The sequence below is a fragment of the Dermacentor variabilis genome, chromosome 6, assembly GCF_050947875.1.
Source record: "Dermacentor variabilis isolate Ectoservices chromosome 6, ASM5094787v1, whole genome shotgun sequence".
Lineage (NCBI taxonomy): Eukaryota > Metazoa > Arthropoda > Arachnida > Ixodida > Ixodidae > Dermacentor > Dermacentor variabilis.
Window position 1 is genome coordinate 198,540,131 of NC_134573.1, and position 24,640 is coordinate 198,564,770.

Here is a 24,640-nt window from a genome sequence, read left to right on the forward strand (position 1 = left end):
AGTGACCGTGCTCTCTTCGTTTTCAAGGAGGCAAGCTCTTCAATTCACTTCATGACAGCAATGAAGAAATGGTTTGACATTCGCGATACAACTTACAACGGAAGTGGACAAAAGGTGCCGATTTCTGAAGAAGATGACGTTCGTTTGCTGTGGCTTGAAGGCGAATTTCGCAGCTACATAAAGAACATCCAGAACGTTTCACTTGCCACGGGAAAGGATGCCTTCACGAGTGAAACATTCCAAGCCCTACTATTCACGTCAAAGTCAACTGTGGAGACAGTGCGCTACCTGATAAGGAGAGGTGTGAACTACGTGCTCACAAAAAAATTGAACAGTGACCCCATTGAAGCACTTTTCGGCAGGCTAAGATCGATGTGTGGTGGAAACGATATGCTGGACGCAAGAGCTGTTATGGCTGCACTGGATCATATCGTGAAAGAAAAAGTCTTACGTCCAAAAGACGTCAAGGTACTTGAAGTTGACGCTCAGGAACTGGCTGCAACACTGTCGCCAGCTCTGTTAGAAGACCTCAAAAACGTGACAGAGGATTCGGCTGCTCCGGCGCCCTCCGTAACATGCTCGGGCCTCGCATATGTAGGCGGTTATATTGCAAAGCTAATCGCTGAATTTGGATGCGATGCCTGCACTCTGCTTGTCACGACTAGTAATCGGAGTGATCCAGTTTTCAAGCTTCTGCAGGGCCAAGACAGAAGTGGGCTCTATTATCCAAAGCCAGAACTCTTAGCCCTTTTGGATAAAATAGTGATTTTCTTTGAAAAGGCTGTGGAGCAGTTGCCGCGGACAAATGTTCTTGAGGTGTTTCAAACAATACTCGAACCGCAGCTTGAAAGGTCGTGCCTACTCAGATGTCCAGAAGGGGTGGATAATAGCCATGCTAGGAGGTCGGCCTGCTTAATTGCTGAGAAATTCGTAAGAATACTCCTCATTAATTACACGAAAACGGTCACTGATAAAAATGATAAGTCATGTACCTATGTACACAAGCCTTCAAGGAAACATTTCAGGCTCTAATGTTCCGTAAGTTCGAGTTACCGCTGCGTGTGTGCTTGAGATTTCATAATCAAGTCATTTGTAACAGAAAGGCGCGTTTCATCATTCGAACTTATTTTCATGACAAAGGCGTGAATCCATATCTTAGTGTTTACATAGTAAAAGCAGTTATGTATTAGTGATGTTTTGCCATTTATATTATTTTAAGGAAGCTTGCTCATAGTATCAGATATCATTGATGTGCACTGCTCTGATAAATTCATCATCATCATCATCAGCCTAGTTACGCCCACTGCAGGGCAAAGGCCTCTCCCATACTTCTCCAACTACCCCGGTCATGTACTCTGATAAATTAGTTTATTGTAAATAAAATATCTGTTAAACATTTTATTCTGTGTTCTTTAGTAAGGGGAGCGTTAGCGCTTCCCTTCCTTTATTACAAAGTTTGAGCAGAGTGTTACCGTTTACCGGTATCGTTGCCGTATGGCGGTGCACGTGCCGCTCACATCCGCAGTACCTGAGGGCAGCTAGAGCCTGACGTAACGGTAACTGCTGCAGAATCCAGTTCCGCTCTGCATTACATCCCACGTATGGCGGAATGCACAAAAAAGCATTTTCTAAGTGGTGATAGACATTACATTTAAGTCCCCCAGTTACTGAAACAGAAGAATTAAGTTGTATCAGCCAGAACTGCGTCGCGGGGTGATAGTGCTGCTATTTCGCAGCTTATCAGCACAGCAGCTGGGTATGGGCTGATTTCCTGATACTAGAAAGAAAAAGTCAAGCATGAAGCATTTCTGCACACTGCTGCCTGATGCTGCGCAATAGTAACAAGCCCCAAAAGCCCGAAAACCTTCCAAATTGATGCTGCAGCGAACGCGCGCATACATTCCGCGCCGGTGGAGGGGCTAAAGGGGCTTTAGGAGGGGCTAGAGTGACTGTATATGCTACCGCAGGTAGCAGAGTTGCGCGTCTGTTTTATCACGCCGCTAGCGCTTCTATTGGCAGAGCGTCATCACGTGGTAGTCAAGCAACCGTGCATTGCGGAGAAGCAGATGCTCGGGCCAATTTTTGTATTTCCCGACGCCGCCGCTGCAGCGAACTGGATTGACACAAGTTATCGCCAGTCAAATTGAAAGCGAATCCGGCCGACCTTGGCGTTCGCTGTTCGCGTGCGGGCTAGCTGCGGAGAGCTAGCTATATAGCTATGTAGCTATGTCAATCCTGTGAGAGAAAAACCTTCACTACACTCCCACAGAAGGTTACTTTTGGAATCCCTGCAGTGAAAAGGCACATAATGAAGTGGTACTTGCAGGTGTGGCTGATATCCAGTGTGGCTGATATCCAGTGCCTGCTAGTAGGTGGGTACGTTTCTACAGCGCGTCTAATGGGGTACCAGTGTCGAAATACTAATGGTTAGTCGTTGATTCACCAGTAATGTTTTAGACTGCCTACACGTTGAGAGCTTTGGCACATAAGCAGGTATCTCTAATGCAAAACCGAGTACCCATTATCCAGTGTTCAGTGCAGCGCCGGATTATCGGCCCAGTGCCGCGCGCTGGATGCTGGGCCGGCGCGGCGTACTCAGAGGCACTGGGTACTGGTGCGAAAAATAACTCTGGCGCGTTAAATACGCGGTGCCTGGACACCGTATATATTTTGTTGGAATACAAAAAGCAACAGAGAGCGATTTGGTGCAATAAAATAATAAAAAAAGCTCCGACCAGGATGCGATCGTCGGACCTACAGATCCCAAGCCCGGTACTTTACCACTGCGCCACGCACGCCAGGAGGAGAACATGAGTGGATAATATGGCATGTCAAGGATCGAGAAGCAGTTTTAGTTTCAGAGATGTCTCGCTCAGTCATGGTAGGTGCGCTATCGCCCTGCATATAAAACTCACGCCTGTACCACAAAGAAAATTTTCCTGTCCGTATTCAGTAGCATGCTCGGAAGTGCCACAACATCTATTTTCACTTGCGACTGGCATTTTACCTTTGAAAAAAGTCCTAAATGAACCGCCGACCCGAGACGCTGTATGGGCTGTTACTATTGATTTGGATAGCTGTTTCTTGTTCTTCACGCGAAGGATATGCAACGTTTTCTTAGTTCAGTGATGCCTTTCAGTCGACGCGTCTGTCTAGTCATATCTTCGTCAGAGAAGCGCAGGCTAGTGTCGGGAGCTTTCCGCGACAGCACATATATACCTGTGTTTATGACGCGTCACATCGGCGCTCATCGCTACTTGTGCTGGCACTGTAAACATGAAAAAATGGTTTATTTAAGAACACCGATGCGAAAGCTGAAATACAGAGTGATTTATCCGTGTTAGACTTGTTGATTCCTGAGCCTAGGCGCGCCGAGAGCGTGCAGACGAACTCGGCGAATACGCTAAGCCGAAGCTTCGGTGGCGACCGATCTCGGCGCCATTTTCTTGACGATCTTACGCAGTCAGCTGTTTCGATGCGCTTTATTTGCGATTAGGCGGACAAGCAGTCCAAAAGCGATGCAAAACCACCACCGGTCGATCGACGATACGGTAGGCATGCCGCCTGCAAAAACGGAGTGCGGCTTCGCCGCATAGATTTGGTTGCTTCCCAGGCAAGATGGCGGACCTACGCGCGACTCTGCTACCTGTGCTAGCATATGCAGTAACTCTAGGAGGGGCAGGGCTGCAGCGCCCCGTCAAAGCTGCGGCCGCAGGCGGCAACTACCCCCATTGCGCAGGCCGTAACAAGAACGCGCGCCGCTGCCGCTCGAGTCCGGCCGTGGACAAATCATGAAGTTTCTCACTATAACACCTAGAGGGTAATCTGGCGCCACCGTCTATGGGAGTTTCTTAAGGGGGCACCGTGCCGTCATGGGAATGACGGTATATGTGTCTGCGAGGCTCGTGTTGGCTGGTGTTGTAAGAGGCTTCGTCTGAAACGTGGATATGGCTACGCAAATAACGCGTCTCAAAGTAAAATCTTCATAAAATGTTTCCATTCACGCATATTACATCTTTACTCACCCTCGATGCATGACCAAGCGAAGGAAAGCAAGAACACACGACCAACTGTTTCAAAGCGAGCGCGAACCTTGTCGTCTGTCCTCCAACTTTAGCGGCCCGCTGATACTTTTTACGTAACATGTAGTCGTACACACAATAACAAGGGGCCGAATCTTATAACGGTTCGGAATACGAACCGTCCGCTTCGCCGTTTACGTCATTAGATGTGCCACTCCCAAGCCGGCGGTGGAAGAAGGGGAGTACGCGACCAATAGATGAGAGGGTGCCACCTCTGAAGTGTACGTCATTATATGACGAGCTAATCGAGGAATTGCAGAATGTTTCTGCTTGCTAAATGAATGTAAAATATAAATTAAATATTATACGCCAAGTTTTGAAATATAAACTTGTGGTGTCGGGCGTTTACGCAATGCAGAAGTAATTTATTAATGTCATTCTTTTTCATTCGCAGCCCACAGGCGGTATCGTAAGCGTAAATGAGTTACGGAGTTGGCAGAGCGCAGGGCTATGTCGTCTGCTACCAGGAGCTCGCACGATGCATGCAACAGGAACGCACTACCAGCACTTCTCAAGTAGCTAGCACGACAAAACCGTGAACTGGTTCTTAGGGACACCTTTACTAGCCGACTATATCAATTTTCCTTCTTTTTTCGCCCTTCGTCATCGGCTCGGACATGACTCGCTCGCCGCCGCGCTGCCGCTATCCCTGCGATCTGCCCCACGGCGCGTCGCGTGATAGAAGCAGTGGAACTTAAATAGAACATTACGGTATACGGGCCCTGCATTGCCTGCGCGAAGTCAAATCGAAGAGTGTGGTGCTGACGGTGCGCGCTGTGCCGTGAAATTGAGAAACAAAGTATGGCACTCCCAAACTAGAGAAAAAAGGGCAGCCATATAAGAGAGCTCCACAATACCTTCCCGTCCTGACTGTATAGTTTTATCAGCCGAACGAAGGAAGCGCTGAACCAGCCTAGGTTGAACCCTTCTGACTGCTGAACGGCGATCTGCGAGCTATTCACACTGGCAATAGCACTGGGAATTCGATCTCACCATGCAAATATCGCCTTGGCATTGACTTTGAAGCTGAAGTCACGGCAAAGCTGACCCAGCCCTTCAACCGGCCAACACAGTAATTGCGAGAGCAACTTTGTGGACAATGCCGGCAGCAGAGATCTAGACAATTCCGATTAATGCTTCGCGTCCGACTGAGCTCTGGGAGCTGCAGGCCGGCGGCGATGAACCGCAGCGCGCAATATCCCTTTCTCTGCGTGAAATGGCCACTCGTACGCTTGCAGCCGAGTCTCCTCCATTTTATAGCGTAGCTTGCAAAAGGTCTACTTAGAAAGCCAGCAAGGGCGGTGCAACTCAATATCCGTCACTTCTTCGAAAGCGTATCGCATTTCCAGCCGTGGTCGACACCGAAAGAGCAACGCCAAGCAGACGACGAAGGCAAGTAATAGCCTCCGAAGCAACCAACGCACGCGCGCGCGACGCCCGCACGTCTCCGCGGTCGCGCGACCGGCGCGCGCGGCCAGGGTCACAAGCCACAGCAACGGAACCCAAAGCGGACTACCCCTTCTCCGGTTCTTACGACCGGTTCGCTTTGAAGATGATTGACAGATGCGTGACGTATTCGAAAATTGCGATACCGCCCCGCTGCCTCTGACGACCTTTGACGTAATCAAAATTTTGGCCAATCAGGTGAGGCCAAAAGAACGGTTTCCCAACCGAACCGTTATAAGATTCGGCCCAAGTTCTCATAGTTAAACAAAACATGTTTTCGCGTAATAATAAAGCTAAAACAGCTTTTCACGTGCTGTTTTAGTAGAAAATGAATCATTGTGACAGACGGAACGGTACTTGCCAAGCGCGTCTTCAAGGTGTCCTGTCTCTACGACAACGATGCCAATCCGAAGTCACAATATACCGGCATTCCCATGCATACCACAGCGCAGCAGCGCCAGATTTCCCTCTAGGTGTAGATAATGTAGTGAGAAATTATGCGACAAATAGACGCACGCGATGGATGGATGGGAGGTAGGAGCGTCCCCTTTGAAACGGGGTGATGGCAGTTGCCACCATGCTCAGCTTTTTATTTTTGTTTAAGCTGTGTTGGAATTTATTAAAATTCGCCGTTTTCTTTAAATACGTCGGTAACACTGAGCTTAGTGTCACATTACTATGGTGTTCTAGAAGGGGTCTACCAATACGTCTTCCTACACATTCAACCCTATGTCACCTCTCTGCTTTTGATCAAAGCCACCAATCCTCCTATCGCTTTTTGCTAATTTCCACCCATAGAGTTTCTCACTATAACACCTAGAGGGAAATCTGGCGCCACCGTCTATGGGAGTTTCTTAAGGGGGCACCATGCCGCCGTGGCCATAGAGTTTGAAACTCTAAGGCCATGGCGTGCCGTCATGGGAATGACGGTATTGGGTGCTATTCTCGACACGGGGCGTTATTCTGGACACGCATGGCGGCTGCACGGCCGCCATTATCCGCCATGTTTACTCTCTGATTGGCTGTGGAGAGCTCACGTGCCTTGAAATTTGTGCCGGGAAACAAAAGTTTCGCGAAATGTCATTTTGCGTTTTCATCAAGATGACCAAACGTGACGTGGAGCTGCAAATTTTATGGACTAATACATTTATTTGGTCCTTGGCAGATATACTGTGATGTTAGCGCTTCAAAAAGAATGTGAGCGGTAGCGTGCAGAAGCCAGTGCAATGCATCTGCAATTGCGCGAATATGTGGTGGCGATCCAAGATATGTGCCATGCCAGCTTGCTGATTAGCTGAAAGAATATCTCGTGAGGAGCGTCACAGGAAGGGCTGTTTCGTAAACGTCATTTTGACGATGCGTGACGTTGCGCTGGGCCGCCATTGCTGAGATTTTCCGCCATAATTTTTGCTGCGACGAGCCGCGCGAATTATGCTAATGAGCAGCCATATGCAATGGCAGCCGAGAGGAATGCGTATCGCCACATTTTCCCCGTCCTTTGGCGCCACGAAAATCTTTTGTTCATGACGCATGCTCATAGTGTTTGCATCGCTCTCGGGTGATGTTGGCATTTGTGTTTGGGGCCATCCTTTTTTAAAAGAACGCGTTTATACGAAATAATATTGATTGAACATAGCAAACTTTCGGCAATGTTGTCCACATTTCACTGCTGCATTTGTATTGTAATCAAGATAATAGCCTTTTCGCTCAACCAGAAGTTATGACAACGGCCTCTTTCTAATTTATAAAAAGAAATGTACGCAAGGCGGCGCCTTGAAGTTTCCTTCCGCGGTGCGAGTAACCAGCGAAACGAACAAGAGATGGCAGCGCCGGCGCTAGCGTCGCACTAGTGGATATCTCTGGCGCGCGCAACGCTATCGGTGATATTCGGCCGTTTCTCAGCCAGCGAGTCGGGCTGAGTCGCTTGCGTTTCACGAGATAGCGATAACGTTGCCTAGGACGTGCGCGCATCACCACTGGTAGGTCGCGTATGCTGTCTCAAGCAAGAAAACAAGCGTGTTTGCGCCAACATGCGATGACTCATTCCATTTTCCGGGGACACGCGTCCTAGCTATTGAAGCAGACGGCGGTTTGTACGCAGCAGACGACGGAAGCGAGAAGCATTTTCGACGGAAAAATCATACGCTTTGAGATAGCTGCTTTATTTTTACGGCGGCGGAAAACTGTTTTGCTTCACCGATAACGCTATATTCAGTGCCTTCATTTCAGTTTCTTAGGCGAAACGTCAAGTTGGCGTCACGTTACGTAAGCAAAACGGGGCCACCAGCGCCATTTTGTTTGCGTCGCGCCTACGTCACGCATCGAAGAAAATGGCGGAATGTCCAGAATCACAGAGTTTCTCACTATAACACCTAGAGGGTAATCTGGCGCCACTGTCTATGGGAGTTTCTCAAGGGGGCACCGTGCCGTCGTGGTAGGGTGGCTAGAATTGGGAGGTGTGAAGACCGCGGCGCCGCCGCCATTGCCTAGGTAGGCCCCGCTACGCGTTCCTCCCACTGGGGTAAAATTTGGCGCTTCCATCGGGGGCGCGGGTAGGGTGGCTAGCGCGGGGGCGCCGTGAGCTTGTCGGTCTCGTAGGCCACGGTGCAGTGCAAAGTAACTCTCGTGGTCGGTATAGTGCAGCTGTATTTTTCTCGTGTTTCCTATATTTCGATCGCTTCACAACACAGCGAATCTGAGTGGCACAGAATGTGATGACTTGAAGGTCAGAGTGCGTGAGTGCTTCAGGTCTTGGGGCAAGCTTCGAGCGCACGAGGAGCGTGGGGAGATTAAAATTGTCTCCGACGCTATCCTCCTGCTCTGGAGGCCACTGTCCGGCGGGCCTGGTGTTGCTTCGGCTCTGGCCTCACTCTGAAAGGAACTTCGGATTCTCCTGCAGCGACGCTGGGACGACTTGAGGGCCACAGCCTGAGCAGAGCTCAGGCTGTGGCCTGGAAATGGAAGTGTGGTGCAGCAGAAACATCCTACGTAAGCATCTTTCAAGGAAGAACACAACTCTCTTTTCCCTAATATATCCAGGTGATGGTAGCATAGGCGACTCACCAGGTGGAGTTCATGCACTGGCGAGGCAGTTTTACATAACGTTGTGTGCCTCTCCGGTTGCCTCTCCAGCTGTCTTTCCGTTTGCTTCACGAGCTGAGCCGCCACAAGCGTGCGACTCAGCCATAGATGAGGACGAGCTATTTTCGGCCTTGAAGTCTATGAAGCGTAATCTCAGTCCAGGATCCGATGGTCTGACAGTCGAATTTTATGTTAAATTTTGGACACTGTTAGTGAAGCCGTTCACATCACTGGTGAACAGGCTACTCGGCGAAGGGACTTTGTCAGCGTCTCAACGAGAGGGGCTAATCACTCTCCTTTGTAAGGAAGAGTCGAGGAGCTCCGATCTGAGAGCATGGCGTCGAATCACGCTTCTGAACTGCGATTATAAGCTCATAGCAAAGTGCCTGTGTGCGCGACTCACACCAGTGCTCAGCACTGTTTTGGGTCCATACCAGGCATGTAGTGTCCAGGGGCGCTCTATTCAGCTTCACGGTTTAGCAGTGAAGGACCTTCTCCTGGAGGGAAATACCAGGAAACTTCCCGGTATTCTTTGCTCCTTCGATCAGGAGAAGGCTTTCGACATCATGAGCCATAGGTACCTTTTCCGTGTTCTGGAAAAGGCTGGTTTTAGTGTGGGTTTTCGGCAGATGGTCCAAGCTTTGTATTCTCGACCGACTTCTGCTGCTGAAATACGGGACCGCGTCTCGGAGGGGGGGGGGGGGGGGCTTCTGTATCCCTCAGCATGTCTATACAACCTCATTCAGACACTCGAGGACAGGTTCACTCGTGCATTTAGCACTACGCGACTGCACGCAAAAGTTGTCAAAAATTTCTCACTTCTAGCAGCCAATGTGCCACAGATTGGCTGCAGGAGGCATTCCGCTGGTCTAACAGGATCGGTGTCTAGGTTTTTATTTTATAGCACGTATTCACTTTTTCCTCAAAAGCTTAAATCAGTACGTGCGTCATCCACAACAAAGCCAAGAAGGTTAACCCTGCGTTTTGTAAAAATGTGATGTTATGCAATAACTGTGTTATTTCCAATAAACATGTATTAAGTCGGAAGCGTTTCGTACTTTCTAGAATTTCTTGACCACAATGCTGATATATTGCATGAACTTCCTCCATTTAAAGTAATGTTACAATCCCAAAAATGTGACTTATGTGCGGGCGACACATTCAAGGTTATTCCAATGCGCTGGCCTTGCGCGGCAATTCCTATGAACTATATTTTCGGTAAGGCATAAGCGCGCTAATCTCGGCAAGAGGTGGTCGCAAAAACCGTTGCTTTGTCGGCTGCGTAGTCGGTGCTCGCTGTTTCCATGTGAAATGAGAGCAGCGAAACATCATTAAATTCCCTCAGCATCTACCATGTAGAAAAAAAAGGTCTGGTCAGATTTTAACGCATTCAAACGCAAAAACTAAGCGCTACCAAATCATTTTCCCGCGCGGAGGTATGCAGACGTCCCGAGAAACTACGGCGCCCTAAACGGCGCCCCGGCCGGCAGCGCCGTCACGTGGCAGGAACGCGTTTTGGGGCCAGCTTCCGGAGGCCGGTCTTCACACCTCCCCATTCTAGCCACCCTAGTCGTGGGAATCTGCGAGGCTCGTGTTGGCTGGTGTTGTAAGAGGCTTCGTCTAAAACGTGGATATGGCTACGCAAATAACGCGTCTCAAAGTAAAATCTTCATGAAATGTTTCCATTCACGCATATTACATCTTTACTCACCCTCGATGCATGACCAAGCGAAGGAAAGCAAGAACACACGACCAACTGTTTCAAAGCGAGCGCGAACCTTGTCGTCTGTCCTCCAACTTTAGCGGCCCGCTGATACTTTTTACGTAACATGTAGTCGTACACACAATAACAAGTTCTCATAGTTAAACAAAACATGTTTTCGCGTAATAATAAGGCTAAAACAGCTTTTCACGTGCTGTTCTAGTAGAAAATGAATCATTGTGACAGGCGGAACGGTATTTGCCAAGCGCGTCTTCAAGGTGTCCTGTCTCTACGAGAACGATGCCAATCCGAATCCACAATATTGGCCTCGAGCTCCACCACTGGAAAAGCTGGCGCCGCCGTCGGCGTGACGTGCTAGGAGGGATCACGTGGACATAGCGGCCGCGTCGGCTGCTTCGGGAGCGCCGAAGCGAGCTGAAAACGAGTTTGAATTCCCTCGTACGCTGCGGTCCTCATTTAGTAGCGAAATTTTTCCCGCTTCGAGTGTCTCCTTTACAACGCTTGAAAGCACTACAATAGGTAGTGGCTGCCTTTGCAGGCGCGCAACATGGTAGGCTACTGCTCGGTGCCGCAGGGCCGGACGCACGTAACGGAGGCCGGTGTCAGCCTTATTCACACGTAGCCGCAGGACAAGAAGCTGCGTGAAGCTTGGCTCGCGAAACATAAAACCGGCAAACAGTCATCGGCTACAACTCGGGTATGCAGCAAGCACAGACGCGAGGAAGATTTCTGGACGGCGCCCGGTCTGCGATGTTCTGAAAACGCGCACTGAGACGCTCGCCCGAGTCCGCTGCCCGACTAATGTCATGACGGTTTGATCTATGAACTTGTCGATGCTATAGATACTGGCAAGTTCACTGGAGTGGAAAGGGAGCGGTAAGAAACCCATCAAAAAAAAAAGAAGCGTGGCATATGGTCATGTTTGTGTTGTGAATTAATGCACTGGATTACCAAAAAAGGAGCAGCGGGAAATTGCGCGGTGAGAACACCGATAAATATACAGTGCGACGCAACTCGAAAAATAATATTGAAAAGTCAAAGAATTTAGAAGAAGAAAAAAGATTGAATCGTCGCGACGGCACATCATAGTCCCTGTAGGCGTCGAAGTCTCTACAATGAAGTTATTTTTGAACAGCTCTGATAGCTCCCACGCAACAATGGTTGCTTGTATACTGTGAAATGCTCATATTCTGCGGCCTAAAGCTCATGGCACGGTGCGAGAACGCGCGCGCGGAGAAAGCGAAACAGTGCGCGGACAAGCATGCAGACGCGCAGTCGGTCGCTGCGAATCTGCGCGATCGCTGCATTGAGGCTTCATTCTGTTACGCTCCATTTAGTTATACAAACATTATAAGAACATATTTCACATAGTTTACTCTCAGTGTTTGGCTACCTTTCATGCAAGAAGCCGGTTCGGGAGACTCCATCGCGGCGACCGCGCGCAGTGGCGTTCACTGTACATATTCGGTAAAGAGATAGCGTCTGTAAAGGATTGTGCGCTTTCAGTTTGCCCAAGATTATTATTTAGACAGTAAACAACTTCTCTCGTTTCGAAAGTACTTACAGAAATGTCCGGGAGAGCTCGCGTGTGGTGTTTTCAGTGAGCGCTGACAGCAAAACCTATGAGGAGCGCGCCGCGTGATCCCTCATACTACATCAGCGAGGTGCTTCCGATAGATGGCGACTCCGTAACTCCTCGCCGCCAATACCGGCATTCCCATGCATACCACAGTGCAGCAGCGCCAGATTTCCCTCTAGATAAAACTCTATGCGTGGAGGAGGACGCGCCAGGGTGAGCGGGGTAGCGGAAAGATCTAAGAATGGCGCTGCTTTTGAAAAATTGAGGGGTTTTATCAACCATCATGGGAATGATCGAAAGTACAGGCTTCGGATTGGCGTTCTGTTGACTGGCGAACAAGTCTACAAGTATATTTTGGCAGTTTAGGTTTCGCTCCAAGCGCAATTGCTGTAACCTGCAGTGCGACAGTGCAACGCAAAGCTCTCTGCCTTTGTTATGTTGCTCGAAGTGGCGATAGCGCGCTGGGCCAGCGGCTGAGATGATGTTTGTGTCGCGGTGTGGTGTCGAATCCCTGACGAGAAAGCCACGGCATCGTAAACGTTGAAAGAACATGTTTTGACAGTTTGGACCTTGATTTGTTAAGTGTATTAATTAGGTTGGCGCTGTAGCGTTACGTGCTTTATGAAACTTCAGAATAGGAAAAAGAAGGCACTACTGATACAGGACATAGACAGTTGTACTTCTAGTGGCTTGACAATGAAATTTTTTTGCGGGGTTCATTATGCATTGCTCGTTTATGTGTTCATTGAAATGCGTGTTTTAGGACTTTGAGAACACAAACTTACTTGTGATAGGAAAGGTTGCTGCTTCATGGCTGTATTCTAGTGTCGCAAAATGGGTAAGTGCAAAGCCACGCCGTAGCGCTTCGGAAGCGGTACGTCAATATAATATATAATGAAGCATACTCGTAGGAAGCCACAAGCGTCCTAGCTAGCATTGCAGCAGATATGCTTAAAGTACTTGATGACGTTCAGCAATCGTGACAGCCGACGCAGCTTTTCGAAAGAGCGAGAGAGTTCGCAAGCGCCTGTCGTCTGCGAGAAAAGTCTTGCGTTTGCAGCGAGCAGGCGTCGTAGCAGACGACACTTGTAGCATTCCGCTCAAGGGCGCAACACTTTCTCACAATACATGTTTATTTCCATAAGTACTTGATAAGTATTTTATACAAGTACATGCACGGTTGTTACTGCTGTTGCAAAAATAAATAAATAATTAGTCTTTGTCGTTAAATCCGGAATGTAATGGTACAAAAATGCATACCTGGTGTGTCCTGGCGATAAACCATGGTAAACCGTGCTTCCATCTCAAAGTGATACAAAGCTTATGCAGCGTGTTGTACATTATATAACATACTGCAGAAATAAAATTAGATTTTACTCGATAATATTTAAGTATAGCTTTGTTTACTGCGCCGCAAGCAAACGCCATTCGTCTGAAAATCGAAGTCGATCCGAAACCTGTACTTCCCATCATTCCCATGTAGGTTGAGGCAACGCTCATGAGAGCCCCCGTAGACACTAGCGGCACATTTCGCTCTATGGTAGTTATTTAGAAACTCTATGATTGTGACAGACGGAACGGTGCTTGCCAAGCGCGTCTTCAAGGTGTCCTGTCTCTCCGAGAACGATGCCAATCCGAAGTCACAACATGCCGGCATTCCCATGCATACCAGAGCGCAGCAGCGCCAGATTCCCCTCTAGGTAATGTAGTGAGAAACTCTATGTTTCCACCGCATATTTATTTACATGAATTTTGTTATCTCCACGGAGGTTATCTCTGAACCCTATGGGTACAGTGTACTAGAATAGGGACAGTGTGCTCACTGCCGCATCGCTGCGCCGCGTCGCCGTGGCGCACTCAGCGTCGACTGCTCTGGCGCCCGCCAGAGGCGCTGCCGCCTGTTTCTCCTGGCCTAGTTGGTAGGAGGCATAGAGTTTCCTACAAGAATTACTAGGGGGAACTCTGGCGCTAGTGTCTACGGGAGCTGCAATGGGAGCGGTTGTCCCAGCATGGGAATTATGGGAAGTACATGGATTTGCCTAAACTTCGTCCTTTTGGCTTCAAACGGCATTGTGACTTTGTTAACTCGTCATTTTCAACAGTATATTGCGGAATAAATAAGTAAAAAAACATCATTAAAATTGCCCGACAGCACGATTCGAACGCAGGGACTCTAGCACAGAAGCCTGATATTGAAACCATTAAGCCACGGACGCACGTATCGACAAGGAAATGAAACGCCCTTATGAATTTATCGCGGGCATGCCAGTGCCTTGAGACGCTTGGCGCGTTTCGATTTGGCCACCTGGACAAACTCAATCGTTGCAATTAATAGAAACTGTACGCGTTCCCGGCGTCTTGTGCACTTCGAAGAATATAGTTTGCGCCCAAATATACGACAATAATATTTATATAGCGTAATATACAAAGCCACAAGAACGTCTGAATCCACAAGCACGAAGATCAGACAAATCCATGTACTTCCCATCATTCCCATGGTAGGACAACGACTGCAGCGCCAGAGTTCCCTCTAGTAATTTTGTAGCAAACTCTATGGTAGGAGGGACCTATTGATAGGCTTAGTTAATTCTTTCAGCTAGCTCCTCGGATTCTTACATGGGGTAGGGAGTGATAATTCTTTATTTTAGTTTGGGATAGCGGTCGAGGTCGGCTTTGTTTGAGTGATTTGGCGAACTTCCTCGTTGGGGCCTAGGGACGTAGGCCCAGCGATGAAATCGAAGAACGTGAAGGCCGCGGGGAACGGGGAGCCAGTGCCGTGCGACGAGTGCCTGCGATGGTGCTTCCTCGACAAAACTAAGTTCCAGAATTTAGCAGACGCGGAGGGGTCTAGCTTCACGTGCAGGTCGTGCGAGGGCGTCAGGGAAGCCGTCCAAAAACTGGAAGGGAATTGGGCGGCTAAGTTCGACGAGCTTAAGGCAGACCTGATGGAGGAACAGGAGAAGCGGGTAGCACTGCAGGCGAAAGTTGACAATTTCGTCAAGGTGGAGGCGGCCCAGGCCGCGCAGTTAGTAAGGACCGTGGCCGAGCTTGAGAAAGAAAAAAATTGGAGGACGCTTAAACTTCGCCTTCAAGAGTGGAATGCGACAACGTTCCCGTCGACCCGCCAAGGGGTGTAAGACGCTACGGCTACGGCGCAGCGACTACGCGCCCCGCATCGGACGCGGTGAGCGTCGAGCAACGCAGCGTTCGGCGCGACAACGAAATGTGCGCCTGAGCAAGCGACGCACGCCTGAGCCTTAGAAACAGCTCGTTTCTAAGGCAACACCGCGTTCACTAGAGGCGCTTTTGTACCGCTTTGAAGTATCGAACTCGTGGCTCAGTGGTAACGTCTCCGTCCCACACTCCGGAGACCCTGGTTCGATTCCCACCCAGCCTATCTTGCAAGTTGTTTTAACGCGATAGCGTTAAGGAGCTCGTGTCGCAGAAAAGCCGGTGTCGTCGGTGTCGGCGTTGGCCGTGAGCGATAAATCACGGCAGGCACTTCATAAATAAAAAAAGCAACTTCCAAGATGGGCTGGGTGGGAATCGAACCAGGGTCTCCGGAGTGTGAGACGGAGACGCTACCACTCAGCCACGAGTTCGATGCTTCCAAGCGGTACAAACGCGCCTCTAGTGAATGCGGTGTTGCCTTCGAAACGAGCTGTGGAAAGTTATACTGCGGTGTATATCGGTAATTATGAACATGTAACTTACAGAAGTCGCAATTACACGAGTAGCGAAGTGCGTTTCCGCTGCATTTCTTCTGGGCTTTCCGCACACGCAGAGCCATCTTGCGGCAAACATAGAAGACCCCCTCCTCTCCATGTACGGCGCTGCCCGACAGATGGCGCGCCACGCGCGCATTGGAGCTGTACGAGGACCGGTGCGAGGCGGGTCGCGGCATGGACTCTCTCTCCCCTGACAACGCTTCGCCTTGCTCCCTCTGCAGAATCATACGGCCTTCCTTTCTTTAGATCACTATCTGTCTATCTTTCGGCCCGTGCCGATCACGACGTTTGGCTGGCGTGCATCATTTCCCCCTCCGAGATACCGAGTTCTTTGGTTCGTTCCGCTTGCTCAGGCGCACGTTTCGTTGCTGCGCCGAGCGCTGCGTTGCTCGACCATATGGCTCGATACCACATCACATGGGAGTGCGAACGAAATAAAGCATTCCACCAACACGAATTCCCGAGTGCGGAGCAATGGGAGAGCCGGCTCACCAGCAGCGAGCTCGCGGCCCAAAGGGCCTTAGTGCGGCACGCTGCTGATGCAGCGCGACTCAGTGGAGCCCTGGACTAGGGGCCCAACCTTGCTGAAGAGAAGCCTCAAGTCGCCGGCGCCAAGAAAGACGACGGAGGCTTCGAATCCGCGAATCTCTTAAACGATCTCATTAAAAGTTTTCTACTACTACTACATATGGCTCGACGCTCACCGCGTCCGATGCGGGGCGCCTCGTAAGTGATGGCTGCCCTGTAGCCCATTGTCTTACACCCCTTGGCGGGTCGACAGGAACGCTGTCGCGTTCCACTCTTGAAGGCGAAGCTTAAGCGTCCTCCAATTTTTTTATTCATGAAGTGCCTGCTGGGATTTATCGCTCACGGCCAACGCCGCCGACGACACCGGCTTTTCTGCGACACGAGCTCCTTAACGCTGTCGCGTTAAAAGAAAGTAGCGCCGAACTGGAAAGGCGGCTCGACGCGCTGGAGACGCGGGCAGCGGAGAAGGTCGGGTCAGGACAACAAAGTGCTGACAAAAACTCAGAAAGTAGGGTAGAAACTACAGGCGAAGTGGGCGGCAGGGAGCCAGAGCAAGCCGTCCTGAGCTCGCCGCCGGTGAAACGGCGTAGTTATAGTGAAGCTGCACAACGCGCCCCGAGTGAGGCGACGCTGCAGCCACAGGGGCGCCAGCGGGCGCAAAGGGAGGGGCAGCGGACACAGGCTGCAGTCGAACGGTTTGCACGTAGAAGTGTCCTGGTGATAGGGGACTCCAATGTGGGGAGGGCCGAACAGGGCGTGATGGCGAGAGTGAAGGCGGACGGGCGAGTACAGGTGGAGGCGCAAGCGGACAAGGGCATGGCGGAAGCAACGACCAAGGCGCGGGAAGTAGTTGGGCTCAGCACGGAGAGCGACAGCTTGGTCATTATGCATTCTGGGCTCAATGACGTGCTTAAGGGGGAGAAGCCAGGACCTTGAGAGGCACATTGAGACTGGGCTGAGTAAGCTTAGAGAGGCCTCCCTCCGACCATATGCACTATCCCAGAGGTCCAGGGCCAGGCTTACCAGGTAGAAAGGAGGGTGGTTGAGGCCAATCGGGTCATTAGGAGTCTGAGCGGACGACTCGGGTACAACGTGATGGAGGTCCACAGGGACGTGTACGGAACCGGCTTCCGGCCTTTTGTGCAGGATGGCATCCACTGCAGTGGTGCCACTGGCAAAAGGATAGGGAGCAGGATGGGTCGCCAGGCAACAGCTTTTTTAGGGGAACCCAGAGCCCTGAAAGAAGCAGTGTAGGCGTGGACGATTCGAGGCAGGAGCCACAAACACGCAAACATCGGTACTGTAGGAGAGGTGACAGGAATAAGCGCAAGAGCCAAATTAAGTCAGACATAGGGTTCATTAACATGCAAGGTGGCAGAAATAGGCTAAAATGGAAGGAAATCGAAGAACAACTAAGACAGGAGAACTTAATGGTTTATGGGTTTGTAGAGACACATCCTAGGGACATGGAACAACCGCCCTGTAACCCTGATTATGTATGGGAATACTGCAACAGAGTGCAGGGTAGCAGAAAGGGTGGGGGAATTGGAGCACTCATTCATAAAAATACAAATTGGCAAAGGGTCAAACAGGAATGCAAGGAGCATTTATGGCTAAAAGGAAAAGTAGCAGGGGCGAAAACACTTCTAGGCTTTGTGTACCTTTGGACAGGATCAAATGCTAAAGAGGAAAACAAAAAAATGTTGGACTGTATAGCAGCAGACATCAATGAGCTAGGAAAAGGATGTGAAGTAATTGTATTAGGAGACATGAATGCGCATGTTGAAGATATGGATGGGTACACAGACTCCACAGGTAAGATGCTGCTGGATATGTGTGAGAGGCTTAACTTAGTTGTCTGTAACTCTACTGAAAAGTGTGACGGGATCATAACATGGGAGGTAGGGAGTCGACACTCGACAATAGATTATGCGTTAATGTAATGTCGCACGAGGTCGCGGGATCGAATCCCGGCCACGGCGGCCGCATTTCGATGGGGGCGAAATGCGAAAACACCCGTGTGCTTAGATTTAGGTGCACGTTAAAGAACCCCAGGTGGTCAAAATTTCCGGAGTCCTCCACTACGGCGTGCCTCATAATCAGAAAGTGGTTTTGGCACGTAAAACCCCAAATATTATTATTTCCCCGCAGGGGCGTCTGCGTAAGCAGGCGTTTGGTGTGTTGCGACACCACGTACCCGAGCACACGAGGGTTGGACCCTCCCGCGTGTAGCCGTGCGCGGCTTAGCCGTGTCTGGGGAAAGGGGGATCCGTGAATCACGTGCATCCTGCGGATAGGTCACAAGGGTCCCCTTCTGCTGCTACTTATATGGGTTGCGCTGTGTTCTCCCGGTCATTTGGCAGCAGCGGCAGCGGAATACAGACGGCAATCTAACGTGGCTCCGCAACCTTTTACAGATTTTTCTCTGCTGCGCGCCTACCGTCTTGGGGCCATCTTTTTGATCCGAAGACAGGATTGCCGGACCACGTGGATGGAAAGAGCATGCGCAGGATAATCTGCTACTCCTCGTGCCTAAAGACTAGTTCATCTACCTGGCGCCTGGCTTGTCCTTCACCGTGAATCACGTGCATCCTGCGGATAGGTCACAAGGGTCCCCTTCTGCTGCTACTTATATGGGTTGCGCTGTGTTCTCCCGGTAATTTGGCAGCAGCGGCAGCGGAATACAGACGGCAATCTAACGTGGCTCCGCAACCTTTTACAGGTTTGTGCTTCTTACACATGGTCTTTTTCTGTTAATTGTGTACACGTTCGGTCGTACTTTTTCTTGTTGCTGCTGCTGCTGCTGCTGCCATTGAACAATCTCTGTGATTGAAACTTGTGCCTTATTTTCCTGCATCTATATAATCACTGATTGCTATTTGTCGTCATGGGTCCTTCAAATGAATCGGAGTGTAGCAAGTGTCGCAGTGCCTTTAAGGACGATGACCAATTTATGGAATGCTCGGAGTGTTCAGCCTATTATCATATCGGAACTGAATGCTCCGGAGTTTCTGAGAGTACGTACCGGTGTAAAGGGGAAGACTATACGAAATCTTGGCGTTACCCGTCATGTCGTAAGGGCAAAGTAGGACAGAGCTCGTCTGTGCCAAAGGAAACTGATGGAAAAATAGCCACGATGCTGGTCGAGATAAGCAGGAAACTTGAATTACTGCCCCTCAAGCAAACGGTAAACGATATTGAGGAATCGGTGAGTCTATTATCAACCAAGTATGACAAAATTCTTGAGGCCGGAAGTTCGAGGCCGTTGCGAAGCATGACAATGACCTAAAGGCGCTCAAGAACAAAGTTTGCAAACTAGAGGAGCAAAACATGAGCGCAGAATTGCTTTCAGTGCGCTCCTCGATAAATGAACTTGAGTACCACAGCAGGAAACTAAATATTGAGGTTCACGGTGTTAATCAAGACAACAACGAGTGTCTTATAGATAAAATGAATGTCATTGCCTCAAAACTGCAACTTGCCCCTTTGACTGAACAAACTGTTACCTCGATTCACCGGCTTCAGACCAGAGGCGACAGGCCTCCCGGCATTATCGTACGCTTTTCCAACCAGTCAACAAGGGAGCAATGGCTGAACAAAAGGAGAGTTTTGTCAGGTGCTCAGCATGGAATGTTTATCACGGAAAACCTGACTGCGCAGAATCGAATGCTCCTAAGAGCTGCGAAAGAATGGGCGCGTGTAAATAATTTCCGCTTTGCATGGCACCGCGCTGGAAAAGTGTTCCTAAGAAAGAGTGAGGGCGATCGCGCACACTTGATAAAGTCGCCTGCTGATCTGGATAAGATCGTTTTTTGAGCATAGGAGTGAAAGTAAGTTGCAGTTTAAATGATGTTGGGACACTCGAATAAAATGCGTTCGTCGGATCTTCATGATAATACAAGCTCGCAGAATGGTGGATTGATTAGATGCATACATATTAACTGCCAGTCAGTGAAAAATAAAAAGGATGAACTTGACATTTTTTTCAGCAGCCTAAACTTACGTTTTCATTTCATAATGCTTTCTGAAACGTGGTACAGTGATTGTACGGTCCCCTGGTGTCCGCCAAAGTACGAGTGCTTTGCAAGATCAAGAATGAACTCACGCGGTGGCGGGGTTAGCCTAATCGTGTTGCGATTCATTTAATGTAAACTGTGTTCAAGAGTTTTCTTGTGTTAACGATGACTACGAGGTATTGTCTGTGTTACATGCGCGCACTGTTTATTCTGTTATCTACAGACCACCGCGAGGTAATCTCCAAGGCTTTTTTTCTCTTTTTTGAGAAATTATTAAAATACATTGTTGAATTACAGTATAAATTGATTTGTGGTGGCGATTTCAATATAAACATGATGGTTGACTGCAATATCACACGTGATTTTGAATTGCTTTTAAAAACGTATGGGTGTTCCAATGTTATCAGTACTCCTACCAGAATTACCTGTGATACATCCACATGCCTTGACTAGTTCATTACTAACTACGGATCAAACAGTGTTCAATGTGGCACTATTTCATACAGCTTGAGTGATCACATGCCTGTATTCCTCACTGTCAAACGGAAAGATAAAAGATCACCAGAACGAGTTTGCTTTTCGCAAATTATAACTGAAGAACGGCTAGAGTGTTTTCGCGATGACTTAAGTCACGTAGTGTGGGACAGTGTTGTTGCTGCTACAAGTGCTGATCGTGCTTACGGGGCTTTTCTGGAAACGTTCATTTCTTATTATGTTAAACATTTTCCTTCCGTTCCTAAAGTGTCCGCTCCATCAAGGATACGTAAACCCTGGGTTACTGTTCAATTATTTAAAAAGATAAAAGAAAAGGCTAGGTTATTCAATAAATTCATCATATCTCGGGATCCTGATGATTTAAGAGTGTTTAAATCATTTCGAAATGGCTTAACTAAGGAATTACGTGCTGCGAAAACTGCATTTTATAATCAATCCTTCGCATCTTGCAGCCATGACAGCAATAAGATATGGCATTGGCTTAATTCTTTTCTGAATAGAGTGCCAAACTCAGCGGCAGGGTTGCGTATAATTTCCGATGCGGACATACTCAGCGGACATACCTGACGAGAAGTTGGCCGACTGTTTTAATAATTATTTCACCAATCTACCTAAACGCAATGTGAATGAAAACGCCTGCCGTTTCATTACAACGAACTGTGTGCATTCAATTCTTTTGCGTCCCACAAACACTTCAGAAGTAATTTTACTGCTCTCCGCACTAAACAATAGCAATTTCTGCGATGCTGATAACATTAAAATCAAGCCTGTGAAATTTGTAATAGATATTATCGCTCCAGTACTAGCCCATATTTATAATATATGCCTTTCTACCGGTGTGTTCCCGTATAAAATGCAGATGGCAAAAGTAGTTGCATTGTTCAAGAAAGGTGACAAAACTGCCCTACCTAATTATAGGCCTGTGTCTATTCTCCCTATATTTTCGAAGTGCTTGGAAAAAATAATTTTTTGCAGAATATCAGACTTTCTGGACAAGCACAACTTGATATCTAAGCATCAGTACGCTTTCCGGAAAAATATGTCAACACAGCTAGCTTTGCTTGAACAGAAAGAACTAATTCTAAATAATTTTGAGAAACGTTTGCTAACATTGGGAGTATTTGTCGATTTTTCAAAAGCCTTCGATTCTATAAATCATGATCTCTTGCTTAGTAAGTTAAACCACTACGGTATACGCGGCAATGCACTTGACTTGATTAGGTCGTATCTTGGTCATAGAAAGCAGTTTGTACAAGTAAATAGCTTTAAATCTGAAGTTCGATCGGTCAATGTAGGTGTACCCCAGGGCAGTATTTTAGGGCCCCTCCTCTTTAATATCTTTATTAATGATTTAGTAAACATTGATGTTGATACGCGTTACGTAATCTATGCTGATGACACTACGTTATTCTTTTCATCTAACCGCCCTGCCGAATTGATTATAAGAGCTAATGCAGTTTTGAATAAACTATACACATGGTCATCTGACAACGGTTTGACTATCAATTCACAAAAAACTAAGGCGGTGTTATTTCGCGCTAAGAACACGCAAATTACTCTAGAGGAAGATTTGCTAATGAACAATTCTAAAATTGAACTTGTACACTCGGTAAAATCGCTAGGTGTGTTTTTTGATCATACTATGACGTGGCAGAGCCATATAGATTTTCTTGCTAGTAAGCTTTCACAAATCACTGGAATATTTTATTCCTTGAACTATCTTCCTCGCTTTATTAAGTGCTTGTTATATAATTCACTTTTTCTCAGCCATTTAAATTATTGTTGTTCGGTCTGGGCTACCACTTCTGACACAAATATCAACAGGCTGTACATACTGCAAAAGAAGGCTCTTCGCGCTATTTGCAATAAACCATACGATTTCCCTTCAGCTTATTTATTTCATAAACTTAACACACCGAAAGTACAGGCCCTTTTAAAGTATCGTTTAGTGCTTGCGTATAAAAATGAACAGAAAAAGAACATCAACTACATTACTTCTATGGCTAACTTAAAACTACACGAAACTCCATACAGCACAAGAAAGCCAGAGTACTGGCACATACCAAAATCGCGCACAAACTATGGATCACAAATGCTGTGCTCCAGACTACCTCGGTTATTAAACGATCTTATTGTTAATAAAATTGATATTGCAACTTGTTCTCCACCTGATATTCTTGATTTTTTCTCTCATATGTGAGTTGTACAATGCCTGTGTGCTTTTGAAGTGCAGTGAGATTTCGTGTTTTTGCTCACATCTTGCTTTTGTTGTATTTTTTTTTCCTCGCCTGATTTGCGATGCGTGTGCATGATATGTTGTAATGCTTGAATATGTGTGTACTTGGGAAAACTGTATTTCCGCGCTGCTGCTCCTTTATTTTCTTTTTGTATTTTTAAGGGTATTTGGGGCTAGTCAAGCTGCTACGAGCAGCTTTTTTCCCCACTTTACGCCCGCAAAGCTGTATTTAGTTTTTGTGGAAATAAAGCATACATACATACATACATAGGATGTACGATAGATTAGGAGCCATGATTATAGATGAACAGGGCTCCAGAAGTATAGGTAGCGACCACAAACGTATCAAGTTTAGTTTTAAGAGGGAAACTAAAGCACGAACGACGCGCGAGGAAACGCCAGATGTGATTTTTTACTCAGAAGACCAAGTGGAAATAGCGGCCAAACAAATTGAAGAGGAAGTATCAGAGGGTACTGAAACTGATTGGACTTACCCAAAGTTAATGAGACTATTTGAGCCTGAGCTAGGTAAGGCGCGAGTCAGGAAAACAAGGCAAGGGATACGAAAACTCAAGAGCTGGTGGGATGAAGAGGTTAAGAAGGCCATAAAGAAACGTCAGGAAGCCTCCAGGGAACACAGGTATTCCAAAAGTAAGGGAGAACCTGAAGCAGAAGTAGAGAGGAAATGGGTAAACTACATATAATGCAAAAGGGAAGCATCCTATTTGATCAACGACAAAATCAAGACAAAAGGGTCCCAATGGCTGTCAAAAATAAGCAATAAAAAAGATAGACAGGCAGCTAGAAAATTCTGGCAACATCTGAACTCCTTGGGTAATAGGACAAGCCTAGAGCAGAGGTATATAGTAACAGCTCAAGGTACTCGGTTAGAAGGAGAGGAGGCAATGGAGCATATAGGAACCATAATGAGGGAAAAATTTACAAAACAGAGAAATGGTACATGCAGTACGTCGGAGAGGGATAGCCCGGTCAACCCACTACTTTCGCTTGGACAAAAAGAGTGGGAAAGGGCTGAGAAGAGGGTACCAAGTAGCACATCGGCAGGTCCCGATGGTATTCCAATTACGTTAATAAAGAAATTGGGCCCGAAATCTAAGAAAGCATTAAGTGAGGTGGTGAGCAAAATGCTAATGGATGTTAAAGTACCTGACGAATGGAGGCTAAGTAGGATGAGAATGATATATAAGGGAAAGGGGGGCAAAGCTGACATAAATAACTACCAGCCTATAACAGTGACGTCAGTGGTTTACAGGGTGGTTATGCAGATTATAAAGGACAGACTGCAGGCATGGGTAGAGAATGAGGGGGTGCTTGGAGAGCTAGAAAATAGGTTCCGGAAGCATAGGAGGCTGGAAGTCAATCTGTTGTCACTAACACAGTGCATTGAAATAGCTGAAAAGGAACACAGACCCCTATGGCTGGCTTTTTTGGATATCAAGGGAGCCTATGACAGTGTACTTCAAGAGGGCTTGTGGGGCGTTCTGTAAACTTTAGGAGTGCAAGATGGAGAAACCAATTTCTTAAAAGATATCTATAAAGGTAACCGGGTGATTATACAATGGGAAAAGCAGGTTTCGGAGCCTGTAATGATTCGGCGGGGGCTTAGGCAGGGGTGCCCATTGTCACCTCTGATGTTTATGCTGTACCTACAAGGTTTAGAGGCCAAAATACAGCAAAGCGGACTCGGCTTCAACCTATCATTTTT

The 24,640-nt window shown here is 47.9% G+C and overlaps 1 protein-coding gene across 1 annotated transcript in view; it reads left to right on the plus strand.

Annotated features, from left to right (window-relative positions):
* Positions 1-20,474, plus strand: part of LOC142586053 (ankyrin repeat domain-containing protein 16-like) — a 111,595-nt gene extending 91,121 nt beyond the window's left edge. The window contains exon 8 of the mRNA XM_075697305.1: positions 18,585-20,474. Within this exon, the coding sequence (XP_075553420.1) occupies positions 18,585-18,682 (98 nt within the window). The 3' untranslated portion in view covers positions 18,683-20,474. The remainder of the gene's footprint in view (positions 1-18,584) is intronic.
* Positions 20,475-24,640: the final 4,166 nt, after the last annotated feature.